The sequence below is a fragment of the Lynx rufus genome, unplaced genomic scaffold (assembly GCF_022079265.1).
Source record: "Lynx rufus isolate CCGP_SWC_20201006 ecotype Redwood Valley unplaced genomic scaffold, mLynRuf1.p SCAF_5, whole genome shotgun sequence".
NCBI classification, from domain to species: Eukaryota; Metazoa; Chordata; class Mammalia; order Carnivora; family Felidae; genus Lynx; species Lynx rufus.
In genome coordinates, this window is record NW_025814867.1 from 151,141,764 (window position 1) to 151,156,239 (window position 14,476).

Sequence of the window (14,476 nt, forward strand, 5' to 3'; positions counted from 1 at the left end):
ATACCAATGGAAGCAGTAAATAGGAAGTCCGGTGCAAGACTTACAGTAAAGTAAGAGAAGCCACTTGGGGAGCAGAAGCGGCCTGTGGGCTTAGGTGGGGGCAGTTGAGCAGTGTCTCAGAACTTCATTGACAAATAACCTTGGTAGATTGACAAGTTAATCTTAACCGTCAGGCAAATCGAACTACCTCTGATAGTAAGCCATGATGAGAAGTGAATTCACATTCATACTGATTTGTGAATTGAGGGATATTACAAAATGTGCATTTCCCCCCAGATAAATTACATAGAAGAGCGAAATATTGACTTTATTTCATACCTAGAAATGCCTGAAGTTTTCATTGGTGGTAGACAGATTTTTGAAACCTTTTCTCCCTGGCAATGGAATACATTACATTAAATATATGTATAATGGATTTTCATTAATGAAAATTATTTTCAAGTAAGCTTAATAAATGTTAGTGTACAAGTTTACAGTCACTGTATCTCTGTTTTGGGGATTGTAGTTACGTTAGATGTTCCTCAATTAGGGGTGATTGTCTTGCATCCTTATCTCTTATCATAATCTGTTTTTCTTCACACAGTGTTATAGTTTTGCTGCTGGACTCTTCCCTCCCTCCCCCCACCCCATCAGGATGATATGAGACTTGAAAGAAGACGATGCATACAGGTGACTCAAGTTTTGAAATACAGTAAAGCTATGGCTGTCTGAGCGAATGTGGGAACTGGTGCTGTATTTTGAATGTGGGTGCTTTCTGATAAACATCGTAGTGGGGGGAATTATATTTAGATCGATAAATACAAAGATAGTTGTGATATTTAATAAACTTGACTTTGGGAATCTGTTTGATATTAGTGACTGAGTAGTGTGGTATTAACACAAGTACAGCATAGTAATTGCTAGTACTTGACTTTTTCAGAAGTGGTTGGTTGGCTAATACTTTGGTAAAATTGAAGCGCTTCTGTCAAAAACAAAAAAATATTCACCTTTATGGTTGAATGCATGTTTCCTTCAGCTCCCCATTAGGATTGAGCAGATCTTTTAAGGGCATACGGAGTAGGTGTTCGTGTATCTAAATTCAGACTGACAGTTAAAGTAAGGATATTATACCCATATGTATGATTCCTTGGAAAAATAAAGTCTGGGATTTTGTTATTTTCTTCCCTTGTTCCCTCCTTCATCCTTTCCTCCAGCCCTCTCTCTTTCTCTTCTTCCTTCCTTCTTTCCTTTCATCCTTTTGTTATTTGTATTTACATGGGAGAAGCAGTATAAAGGCATTTTTGAAAGAGTATTTTTGATTGAGTTATTAATTGAGGTGATCTTATTAATGGAAAATGGAAAAATGGAGGCTAGCCCATCTATGGCTGTGTTCACACTCTTGAAACTACAGGGTGGCTGATGGATAAAGTGGTAATTTTTAAACTTGTATATTCTTTAAATCACACTGATTGTGAGGCTTTTTGTTGAACCAAGTGCCTTGTATTTATAGACTTTGTCAGGATAGTCTTATTGGATTATATTTATAAACTGTTTGAAAATGTGGTCTTTAACTGGGAAAGAAGTAATGACATAAACCTTACATAGAGATTTAATTGCATTATTGGTGTAGCTCTTAAAGTTTTTGTGACTGGTTTTTGTTTTTGGTGATCTATGCTTTCTAAAGGAAAAAAATTACCTTTTTGACTTTAGAGTGGGATTCAAAAAAATGTCTCTACTATTTTGAATGAAGAAATGTGTTTTGAATATATTTTTAAATGAAATTGTAGATGAAATAATGTTTTACATTAATGCGGGATTCACAGAATCTTCTGGTAATTCTTTTTTAAGTAAAAGGTGACTGGGTAATCCTCTTTGATCCATCTCTCAGACGAGCGCCCTAGAGCTGCCCCGTGTACAACACGTTCTGGCTGAGGGGCTCGTAAAGTCAACGTGGTGCCGAGGCTGAGTGTCACTGTCCTAGAGAAATGAGTAGGAATATTTACGGAGAAAAACTTTAGAATTTGATGAAAATATTGTTGTCCGATTTTATAAGTTTGACCTTTTGGTGCCGGAACAGTTTTCAGCACTGTCGGCCCGCGGATTGCTCGTCGGGCACCATAGGGCACATTGGCTTTCCCAAGTAGGTGTTCACTTTCAACCAAGGTCAGTAGAGACACCAAGCATTTGTGGGATATCTCCTGGATTTATCCATGAATAGTTAATGATTTTGGTTGGAGGTGTTCTTGCATGAAATTTTGAGGTCGTGGCAAAGTTGCTCTTTTCTTTCTCCTTTAATCTCTATGAGATACAAAGGGTTCCCAAGCAGACCTTTTTCTTGAAAGGCTTATGGATGGCATGAGGTGTCTAAAGAGTAAAAACAGTTTATTATAAAGGTTACCTAGTCACTTTTATGAATGCCGGAACACAAAAATTCTACGAAGATTCGATTTATGATCTAATGCGGGCTCTCTCATTTGGCCTGTGTTCTTTAAAAGGTATCAACACTTAGCGGCTTATGAGGGAAAAACTCAAGAAGGAAGATCTGGCTTTCTCTACATATGTATTAGCTGTTGCTGTATTTCCCTTTTAATGACTTAAAGGTTAGTAATTGTTTTTGACAACGAAATTAGCAGCTGTCCTGATCATCATTAATTAAGGCAGCAGTCACTCTTGTGTTCCTGTGCACACATTTTATTGTACTTCACCTGATAGAACTTGACCACACAAACGCTCACGAGGAGTTCTTCCGTGAAAGCTATTTCTGGAATGCTGCTGCATACTCGAAAGTGGGTGTTCTGTTCTCCCTAGGCTTTCATGGCACTGACTCTCTCTGTTGGTTAGATGCTACGATGCCCTGCTCTGTCATCCCACTTGGGTGGTTAGGTGTGGGTCCAGAGCTGCTAGAAAGTGTGTTGAACTAGGTGTCGACTGATGATTCGTCTTTCAAAAGCAAAGGCTTTAATAATAGATTTTTCTTGAGCACCAAGCTAAAGTCAAACTTTGATGCACCTCTGGTACTTGTGTATGTGGGTATTCTCATACCCTTTATATTTGAGGGTCTTTTTGCATATTTAAAAATAAGACTATAAATGAAGTAAAATTGAATTGTTTTTAAATTTGGGGATATCTGTGGCCAGACAACTGTTGGGCTCACGTTTGCCTTGTACCGGGTACTGTAACGTACCGTGATAGGTGGCCTGCCCACAAGGATCCCTGTGCCTAGAAGCTAATGGCACCGTTCAGTTGGGGAAGTGGGAAGATATGTAAACAAACGCTGCAGTGGATATTTGTCATCAGTTCTTGAAACTTCTGTATTGAATTCAAGGCATCTAGAGTAAAAACAGAAAGCTCTCTTTGGTTAACAGCATTCACAGTACTTGGCCCTCACCTGACCCCCACATGCCGACATTTCGCGAATCTACTTTGGTGTCCTACTCCTTTCTCCTGAGCTCCAGACTCCCGTGGCTGCCTCCTGGCTGTCTGTTCTGCGCACATCCCTGCCCTCCCATTCATTCCCGTTAGAGATGAGTGACAGTCTACCCAAGCACACCGTCCTCCTCGGAGCCTCGGAGCATTCTTTATCCTTTTGAATTAAGAGGTAACCACGTTTCACTTATTCAAGATGCAGAGGGGCACTTGGGTGGCTCCGTTGGTTGAGCTTTGGACTCTTGATCTCAGCTCGAGTCATGATCTCAGGGTCATGAATTCGGGCCCCATGTTGGGCTCCACCCTGGGCATGAGCCTACTTAAAAAAAATAAAAGATGTAGAATCACTTACTTCTGAGATTGCATTTGGAAAATGCACTGCCTCAGAGATTTTGGTGTACATTAATATAAAAGCTCTTGCATGTTTTTTTCCAGTTTATTGGATGAAAGGACCTCCTACTCTTATTTATGCTCGTGAGTATCCAGTGGAACATAATTTGTGGAAAGCTGTTGGATATAGCAGTCGATACCATTCTTGATGTTGGCATCGTCTTCTTTAACAATTAAGATTGTCGAACAATAGTGATAGGTTAGTCATTTTAAAACTTGAAAGAGTTCTGGAACATACAGAACTACAACTCTTTTAGGTGGAATGCCTTGGAAATTATTTTAAATTGTGCTGATTTGCTCATAGGGTCTTTGTCTTATTTCTTAAGCGTATGAATTTAAGTGCTTAAAACTAATATGGCAGAATTTGAAACTTTAGATTCACTAATTCATCTTATTATTTATTTATTTAAAAAAATTTAATGTTTATTTATTTTTGAGAGAGAGAGAGACAGAGTGCGAGCAGGGGAGGAGCAGAGAGGGGAATCACAGAATCCGAAACAGGTTCCAGGCTCCAAGCTGTTGTCACAGAGCCTGATGCGGGGCTCGAACCCACAAACTGTGAGATCATGACCTGAGCTGAAGTTGGACACTTAACCGACTGAACCACCCAGGCACCCCTCTAATTCATTGTAAAATGTGAGTTTTCTAGGGCAAGGTTTGCATATTTAATAGTCCTAGGAGTATGGCATATTATTAGGGTAGCAGTTAGAAGTCAGATCTGTAAATTAAAAGAAAAAATGGACTTTTAAATCTCATTCAGATGTAGGGTGCATTGGGTTTGCACATTTTAATATTTTGGCACGTAACTGCCAGTTTGCCTCCTTTTGGGATTGTTCTTCACACAGCCCTGTGCCTCTGGTCTTTATGTTTTTCCCTTCTGTAGCTTCTACTCATTTCTTAACCTTGGGCAATCAGATTCCACTTCTAATAATTCAACAAATTTATTGTTTTTGGTGAATGGTAAATCCATTGGATTTATATTTTGCTCTCAGTCTGTTACTTTTTCTCCCTGTTTATTAAGTAATACACAGACACTGAAGAAATTTGGAAATTTGTAAGAATAGAGAGAAGTAGGAGGAAGTAGACCCAAAGTTCTGTCCAGTTCACACTGGCATGTTTCCTTTCAAGTTTTTGTTTTCTGTGCCATTTTTGACATTCAGGATGGTGTGCTTGGGTTAGAATGTATTTTATGTTATTTACATATTCTCTTTTTTTGGCTTAGCATTGGATCATAAATATTCCCCTGTGTCATCGAAAACTTAGCTAAGTCGGTGATCTGCTGTCAGATCACTTGAAACTTGAAGCAAATCTGGAGCATTCGGAACTGTAGCTTTTTTGAGGGTGAGGTACTTTTAGAAATGCACTTTAAAGTGTGCTGATTTGAGGATATTTCATTATGTGATCATTTCCTAGTTGGATATCTCCTATTTGACATTGTTTTTAAATTTTTCCTTTCCTTTTTTATTTTAAAGTACTAACTTCTGTGCACAAATGCTTGGTTATGTGTTAAATTACTTTCTTATAATTGAGTCCTAGGAGTGTGAGTATTGGGTTATAGAGTTTTGAAAACTTTTAAGGCCCTTGATACAACTTTTCAGAAAACTCTTTGGTAATATGTACCAATTTATACCCACTCGCATTACATGAATGTGTGTCTTTTGATATATCTTTGTGAGCGTTGAGTATTACAGTTAAAAATAACTCTAATTCAGCTGGCAAAAAGAAGAATCTCCTATTTTAGGAAATACAAAAGTAATAGTGTATACTCAATAGAGGAAAAAGTTTTAAGTCTTCAGAAATGTCTAAAGCAATAATTGGTGCCTGGCTGGTTGGAAGAGCATGTGACTCTTGATTTCGGGGTCGTGAGTTCAAGTCCCACAGCAGGTGTGGAGATTACTTAATAAATAAAACTTAAAAAAAAAGAAGAAATGCATAAATTAGGCAACAAAGCTAATAGTTTGGTAGATATTCTCCTCCCAGGTTCTATCTTTCTAGCAAGTCATTTTTATTTAATGCTTTTATGGCATTTGCACTCGTTCGCTTAACTGTTGTTTTGTCCCACCTGGTCTGACAGTTCCCCAAGGTCAGATGGCTATGGCTTATTCTCTTTGTGTACCCTGTGTCTGTTGAGCAGGGTTCCTGGGACATAAAAATGGCTTGGTGAATTCTTTGCAAAAATAGTAACTTTTGCCATCCTTATCCCTAAATAATATTTTAATGTGAGCGTCTGCTCTGATAAATTTCTTAAAATGGTTTTAAGACTCCCACATTATCTTCCCTCTCCTTTCCCTTTAGTATTTCATGTTTGTATTATTTCAGCTTCTGATTGGTTAAGTGGAAGCAGTTAATGATGATATGACTAAATATCACATGAAAGAACATACGATATTTATGGGAATGATGAGAAACCTAAGGGTAGCCACATTGCAGAGTTGAATTTCTTAGTCCTTAGGGCCTTTGTTCTAAGACCCAGGTGAGAGCAGATAAACTTAACATTTGTTAATTTTAGACTTTAGGGATACTTACTATATGTATCTCCAAAGAATGTTTGAGTTCTGGGAAGATGACAGCAGGACATAGTTTTTTGAATCTCCACAGTTTTCTCTAAAAACAAAGTAACTAGAACAGCAAAACGGATACCTCGTGGACACCACCTCTGCAAGATGAAGTGAACGGTGTCCCCACAAACCCCAATGCAAGTGGGTGAGGGCCTATCTCCAGTAACTACAAGACGTGCATGGTGTCCGTGCTTGTACAGAAGGAGGCAGCAGGCCGTCTGAAGGGCCTGAGAACAGGAGAACCGCAGGATCGCCAGCAAAAACTCCCTGGAAAGGGTGGCCGGCAAATTTGAGAACAGTAGCGGAGACAAAGATGTTTTCAAGTTTCCAGGATGTATGGGGCATGTGGCGAGTTCTGAGGGTCAGAGCCGTCTGGTCCCTATGAACTTTCAAAGACAGTTGAAGCTCCTTTCCTGGCCAAAGCCCTGCACTTGAGGAGACACTGCTGGGAACGGAATCCAAAATAAGCAGGATGGCGACGGTGGAGGCAAAGGGAAAAAAGGTCGGATGAAGTGAGGGAAGGTGAACACACAGGAGATCTCACTTATGAGGCTGTATTTCAGTACCCTTCATGGAGACATAAAAGGACCAAAGCCAGAAAAGTTCTTCAGTTTTCTAAGTTTTTTTATTTTAGGGGTGCCTGGGTGATTCAGTCGGTTAAGTGTCTCACTCTTGATTTTGGCTCAGGTCAGGATCTCATGGTTCATGGGTTTGAGCCCTGCATTGCGCTCTGCACTGACAGCGTGGAGCCTCCTTGGGATTCTCCCTCTCTTTCCCTCCCTCCCTCCCTCCCTCCCTCCCTCCCTCCCTCCCTTTCTCTCTCTCTCTGCCTCTGCCCCTTCCTGTGCTCATGGTTTCTCTTGCTTTCACAAAACAAATAAGTAAACTTTAAAAAAAAAAAAAAGTAAAAATAAATGTTTTTTATTTTACATGAAAATGAGCAACAGGCAAGGATTGCAGTCCTATTTCCCACAGAGCTTTTGTAAGAAGAAAGGAATAAGGAGCAGAGTAATATTTGTGCAGACAGTGAAAGCGTGACAGCGAGAAATGTCCATAAAGCTAATGAAAACGATAATCTAGTGTTTTAGAACAAACCCAAATTTAGAAAGCGATATGAATATGAATATAAATCCGGATAGAAATCCTAGAAATGTGGTGGTAACTGAAGAAACGGGGAGAAAGTCATTAATAAAAATCTAGAAGCCTAATCTAGAAGGAACACAAGAGTGAACAAACACAATAAAGAATTTCTTTAGCGAACTGGAGATAAATAGAAAAAAAAATTAAACAAAAAAGAACTGAAGAAAAATAACCATCTAGAAAAAGGTGACAGTTATTAAAGACAGGCAGTAAGGTTTCAACATATAGTAATAAGAAATCCTGAAGAACAAAAGTAATGAAACTTAATATATACTAAAAGTTAAATTTCCTGAAATTAAAAAAAAAAAAAGGATTTGCCACCACATTTTGAAAAGGTATGTTGTATACTTGTGTTATATGGGTCCAGAAATGACCCAACATGTAGACATATTTTTTAAAAATTACTGGACTTAAAAGATTCTTAGTGGGGCGCCTGGGTGGCTCATCAGTTGAGCGTCTGACTTTGCTTCAGGTCATGATGTTGCAGTCTGTGAGTTCGAGCCTTGCATTGGACTCTGTGCTGACAGCTCAGAGCCTGGAGCCTGCTTTGGATTCTGTGTCTCCCTCTCTCTCTGTTCCTCCCCCACTCACATTGTCTGTCTGTCTCTCTCAAAAGTAAAGATTAAAAAAATAAAAAAAAAGATTCTTGGGGTATCTAGGCAAAGACATATGTCATTATTAAAGGGAAAGAATAGGGGTGCCTGGGTAGCTCAGTTGGTTAGGCATCTGTCATCGGCTCAGGTCATGATCTCATGGTTCGGGAGTTCAAGCCCCACACTGGGCGCCGGGCTGACAGCTCAGAGTCTGGAGCCTGTTTCAGATTCTGTGTTCCTCTGTCTGTGCCTACCCCACACGTGCTCTGTTTGTCTTTCTCTCTCTTTCTCAAAAAAAAAAAAAACAAAAAAAAACCAAAAAAAAAACATTAAAAAATTTTTTTAAGGATTTAAAAAAAAATAAAGGGAAAGAATAATTAGATTACTTGAGTTTGATAGTAACACTTTATGCCAGGAGCAGTGGGGTAACATTTAGTATTCTCAACAAAAACAAAAAAAGAAAGCCTGGAATTTTATATCCAGCTAAATGGGCTAAACTATAAAAACAGACAAAGTGTTAGGAACACAGGTATGAATTTGGGGAACTTTGGTTTCTTTTTGAGCGCTTCTTGAGGACTCTACTAGTAGAGAATAAACTTGGGCAACCCAGAAAGACTGCAGGGACATGGATAGAAGGGGAGCATTAAACAGATGCTTGTGGAACTGAGAGTGAATGATGGTTATCTGTGAGTGTGTTCTAGAATGCCCGTGCTCTCTGCAGTGAAGGTGCAGTTCAAATAACTGGAAAAATGAAAGAAGAAAGTTGCTGATTGCTTCCTAGTTCTTCATGGGGAGTAAAAGGGTAGTACTTCAAATGAGATGCTCGGAGGAGAGGACAGTTTAGGGGAGACCGTTACTCATTAAATTTCGGTGAGGATTTTAAGTAGGGGAATCAGCAGGGCCTACTTCTTCAACTCAAGACACGTAATGAGAGGGAAGGAAAACAGAAGAGGTTTGGGGCTGGCTATGCCAGAAATATGTTAATATAGAACTAACTATCAGAACAAAGTACAGAGCTCTAAACCTGTTTCTTGTGGAGAACTAGAAGCATAACGATGGTAAGAATACCTTGTAATACACAGAGTACATGGTGTGTACATAGCACATGCCCAGGAGATGTGCTCTTATTTTTATGATTAGTGTTCTCACCCCATCCAATCGTTACCGTACTATTTATGTGTATTGGGGGCTTGCATTTTCTTAAATTTCTCCTGAATTTGAGAAATTGGGATGTCTTTTCAAATTACACGTTAATGTCTCAAACTTTATGTTAGGCTTGTATTACCAGAGTTAACAGTCCGTTCGAATTCATATCTCATTTACATAACTTAAAATTTGTGTTGAAGGACTGTTTTATCTATTATTGGGATTATGCTACTTTGTGGCCTATGATTTGGACTGTGGAATTAGGCAGAAAGCATTTCCAGGAGCAGGGTAGGCGGAAGGGGAAAAACTGTGATGGGTAAAGGGTGTTATTCTTGGAACCAAGATAGCTGAAAATTAACATTTTGCTTTTTCATACTTATGAAATGATGAATGTATAAGATCCATTTTTACATGAATATCTTGTTGCAGTTACTATATTTTTCAACAATATCCTTCAAAATTGAAAGATACCTGAAATACTTAAGCTCTTCTTTTTCCTCATTGAGTAAGACACAACATGTTTGTAATTTTTTCTTCCTTTGACAGCAGGGACTTTTTCCTATCCCCTCACCTTTCTTATAAGGTGGGGGGGGGCGGGGGCGCACGCACGTGTGTGTGTGTAACTATTCCATGAAACATAATTTATGTGCCATAAAAATTTATTCATTTTATGAGTAAATTTGAGTTTTTGTTGAACTAGCACGATTGTGCAGCTCTCACTACCACAATCCAGCTTACATGCTGTTACTTAAAAATAACTCAAGTTCAGGTAGAACTTCTTTAAAGAAGAAAGTGAAAGTCACCAGTGATCCTAACATTCAGATTTACTTCGTGTGCTTTGTGGCTCCTTTAGACCATATTTAAGAAACAAAATCGGGGTCATATTTTACTTACTTTTTATAGTCTTTTACAATTTCAACACTTCTCCATCATTAATATTCTTTTATAGCATCATTTTTAATGGCTAATTGGTATTCTACAAATTAGTTACTATTTAACCTATTCCCCATTGTTGCTAATTAGTTCATAAATAATGTTTAAGTGAACATTATTATGTAGTCTTTTTGTTCCTCTTTGATTTACTGCCTTAGGTCTAATTCCTCGAAGTTGTAGTTGTTGAATTAAAGGATATGTACATTTTAAAAGACTTATGATACATATTTTCAAATATGTTTTAAAGTACAATTGTCACTTCTACCAGTTACACATCAGAACTTTCCCATGCTCTAGAATCCTGGCGATTTCAAAATGTTTGTTAATTTGATAGACACAGTAACTTAATTATTTTCCCTTGCACATGTTTGAATGTTAGTGAGACCGAGTATGTTCTATGTTATTCATGTGTTATGTTTTATGTTATTCATATGTGAGTTTCCTTTCAATATTCTTTGCTGGTATTTTTTTGAGGTTTTTGTTGTTGTTGTTGTTGTTTTAATTTGTAAGAGATCCTCATTGAAGCTTTATTGTAATGCCAAGAACTGTTACAAGCAATTTACATTTTTTTGATGCGTTTACTCTTCATGGTAAGTCTGAGATAGGCATGATAAGCCCAGCAGGGATTAGGGGGCCTGCCCCAGGTTGATCCTGTGAATGTAGCTAGGATTCAAACCTGGGAGCAAGCGTGACTCTAGACTCTTAACCAGTTACTTAGTTACTGCCAATCAGACATTTTCCAGTTTGCATTTGTCTTTTTAATTTTTGTTCCCAGTATCATTATACAGGATTTTGAAGTTTCTATATGGAGAAACTAGGTCTTATTAGTGTAACAGCTGGGACATAATAGATTCTCAAATATTTCTTGAACAAATGAGAACAAACCCATTAATAATCTGTTGATGGTGGTGACCTTTTATTTTCTGGATTGTATTTCCTCTTTTAAAGAGATTCCCAAGAGTTTCATAAATAATTTACTCTTTGGTTTCGATAAAATATAATAAGCTTATCTGTATTATCTTTTCTGGAAAGTCTGTGGAAGTAACTGCTGCTTTAAAAAGGAACATTGTTCTTAAGCAAGTATGAGTTGTGAAGAATGTGTATTAACAACAGTGATTTGAATTGTAAATTCAAGTGAAATAAAATATGTGTTTTGGTTCTAGGAATAATTTGATGAAGTTTAGTTTTTGTAGTTTTAGAAAATGGGTAGATTTGGCCACTGTTTAAAAAGATTTTTGAATAAATTGTGGTTTACTTTAAGAAGTAACAAGCTGTAAAAGGAAAGCCCAAACTAAGAAAGCCGAAGTAAAAAGTTATTACGGTTTAAGATTTGGATATTGTAGATTACTTTCTCCAAAGGTGTGTAATTTAAGATTTTACCTCTTTCTAAAAGGTTTTGTCTTCCTTTTCCTTTGATATTTGACATCAGGCTACTTTGTAGTCTTTCTTTAGTTTGGTCAAGACCTGTATATCCTTCATGCTAGTCTTTTTAAAACGTGTAGCATCTTGGGGCGCCTGGGTGGCTCAGTCAGTTAAGCGTCTGACTTCGGCTCAAGTCATGATCTCACAGTTTGTGAGTTCGAGCCCTGCGTTGGGCTCTGTGCTGACAGTTTGCTCAGAGCCTGGAGCCTGCTTAGGATTCTGTCTCCCTTTCTCTCTGCCCCTCCCCCACTCACACTCTGTCTCTGTCTCTCTCAAAAATAAATAAGCATTACAAAAAAATTTAAAAAAAACGTGTAGCATCTATATCGTTCAGTGGATCTCTGTATTAGAGATTAGATTAGAGAGAAACACAGATTTATCTCCCATTTTTATACACCATCCCCGAAATACACTCCATGGAATCAAGTACTCCAAAAAGCAGACACTTGAAAATGTAAATATTTATCTTCTTATTGTAAACCTAGATCTCCTTTCTGTAAAGTTATAAAAGTTAAAAAAAAAATGTGTTGGATATTTGATGTTTCTCTAACCTGCTCGTTACAACCAGCGTTCTTTCCACCTATGAGAAGTAGTATTTTTTAGGCTATGTTCAGCTGACATGTTAAAAATTCATATTTGTACTTTTCCTCTATATTAAGCAGTAATTACTCAGTTTACATGCGTATGCTAGTACTTCATTATGAAAGGAAAAAATAATCAGTTTTCCTTATTCTCCTTAGTGGTAAAATCGCTTTTAATCTTAAATTTTTATTTTCATTTATTTTTATTTTTTTAATTAAAAAAATTTTTTTTAACGTTTATTTTTATTTTGAGAGAGAGACAAGAGAGCTTGAGTGGAAAAGGGACTGAGAGCGAGAGACACAGAATCTGAAGTAGGCTCCAGGCTCTGGAACCCATGAACCATGAGATGATGACCTGAGCCGAAGTTGGACATTTAACTGACTGAGCTTGAATTTTTCAATTCTTGAATTTTTCAATTCTTCCTTTGGTTACTTCTGTAACTTTAAATATAGTAATGTGTTTATAGCTCTGTTTTATTATTTAAAAAACTAATGACTGTCCTCCCAGAAAGACGAAATCGAATAGCTCTCTGTGCTGCTTTTCTTCCTGCCAATTTGTCATCTTCTAAGTTTTTTTTCTGGGGGCGCTTGGGTGGCTCAGTTGGTTAAGCATCCAACTTTAGCTCAGGTCATGATCTTGTGGTCCGTGAGTTCGAGCCCCACGTCGGGCTCTATGCTGACAGCTTGGAGCCTGGAGCCTGCTTCCAATTCTGTATCTCCCTCTCTCTGCCCCTCCCCTGCTTGCACTCTGTCTGTCTGTCTCTCTCTCTCTCTCTCTCTCTCTCTCAAAAATAAACATTAAGGGGCGCCTGGGTGGCGCAGTCGGTTAAGCGTCCGACTTCAGCCAGGTCACGATCTCGCAGTCCGTGAGTTCGAGCCCCGCGTCGGGCTCTGGGCTGATGGCTCAGAGCCTGGAGCCTGTTTCCGATTCTGTGTCTCCCTCTCTCTCTGCCCCTCCCCCGTTCATGCTCTGTCTCTCTCTGTCCCAAAAATAAATAAACGTTGAAAAAAAAAATTAAAAAAAAAAAAATAAACATTAAAAAAAAATTAAAGTTTTTTTTCTGTTGATTATGACTAAAATTTTATAAAACTGATTTAAACCTCTCTTTCTTGATCCATCACTTTTAGACAATTTCTCTTGATTTCCCAAGATACTCAGTGAGGGTTTTAGGACCTTTGTTATATTTCTTAACTATGTCACAGACTTTACCCACCAGATGGTCACTTTTACATTGTATGTACATAAGTATATACACTTTTACGCACCTTTCCTTAACTAGAATTGAATCCCATGTTTTGTTTTTGAGATTCTTTTGAAAATTGAAAACAAAAAACTGTCCTGGAAAAGTGGAGAGAGGGAGATGTAAATATTGTGTCACTAAGTTTGTTCCGCTCGTAGGTGAGATGCTAACCCTGGGACTGAGGTGTGGTGTTGGCAATATAATGGTTGGTTTTGTAAGAGGATTTAATTGTCTGATACTGTATGAGTTGATATGCATTGAACTTTCACCAGAAAGAACTTTTTTAAAAGCCTCAGATGCAGAGTAATTGTTTATGACACTTGTCACCTTTGGTCTATACATGACCCTCCCCCCCCTTTTTTTAATAGTATTCTAATAGTAAATACCTGTGCACCCCTGTTGCCCAGCTCAAGAACTTCACTTCCTCCGCCATGTCAGCTTCTCCCCCTGTGAGAGGACTGCAGACAGGTTGGGTGTTTATGGTGAGCCATTGGACCTGCAGGCTTCAGTTCAGCAAGTGTGAATTGGGGTCTTGGCAAGAAGGACTCATTTGTCCATTGCCAGGTTGAGGAGGCCCCAGCGAGAAGTATGGACTGCTGGGTTGCCCATCTAGCCCTTCCTAGGCACATGACTTAGTATCCTCACAGGGTCTTTCTTTGGCCTTAGCCTGGGGGCGCCTGTGTTTCAGTGGCTGAGACCCCGTGTGTTGACTGTGGGTACTTCCTAGAGGCACCCGGAGAGGAGTGACCATGTGGCAGATAGTTGTCTTCTTTTTCTCCAGTTTTCCTTTCTCACCCAGGATGGCACTTGCCACTTCCACTGTGGTTTCTGGTGCCAGCTTTCAGCTGGAGGGCTGACATTCCTTTGATCGTTGGTATGATCCCATTGGCCTTTTGTCCTGAAGAAATCTGTCAGAATCTTTGGTTTACTGTCAAGTCCCTATTCTGTGCTTTAATTAATTGATTTTATTTTTGTGACTCCCTACTACCATTTTGGTGGATATTATGGACAATATGAACAAGTATGCTCAGTCTAGCTAGTGCTCTAGATTTTCTTTTTTAAAAGGA

At 38.5% G+C, this 14,476-nt stretch overlaps 1 protein-coding gene across 2 annotated transcripts in view; it reads left to right on the forward strand.

The window, feature by feature from the left end:
- DYRK1A (dual specificity tyrosine phosphorylation regulated kinase 1A) overlaps window positions 1-14,476 on the forward strand; it is a 149,008-nt gene that overhangs the window by 51,790 nt on the left and 82,742 nt on the right. For both annotated transcript variants that reach the window (XM_047098672.1, XM_047098673.1), the window contains exon 2: window positions 584-669. In XM_047098672.1, coding sequence (XP_046954628.1) covers window positions 660-669 — 10 coding nt within the window. In that variant the 5' untranslated portion in view covers window positions 584-659. The remainder of the gene's footprint in view (window positions 1-583; window positions 670-14,476) is intronic.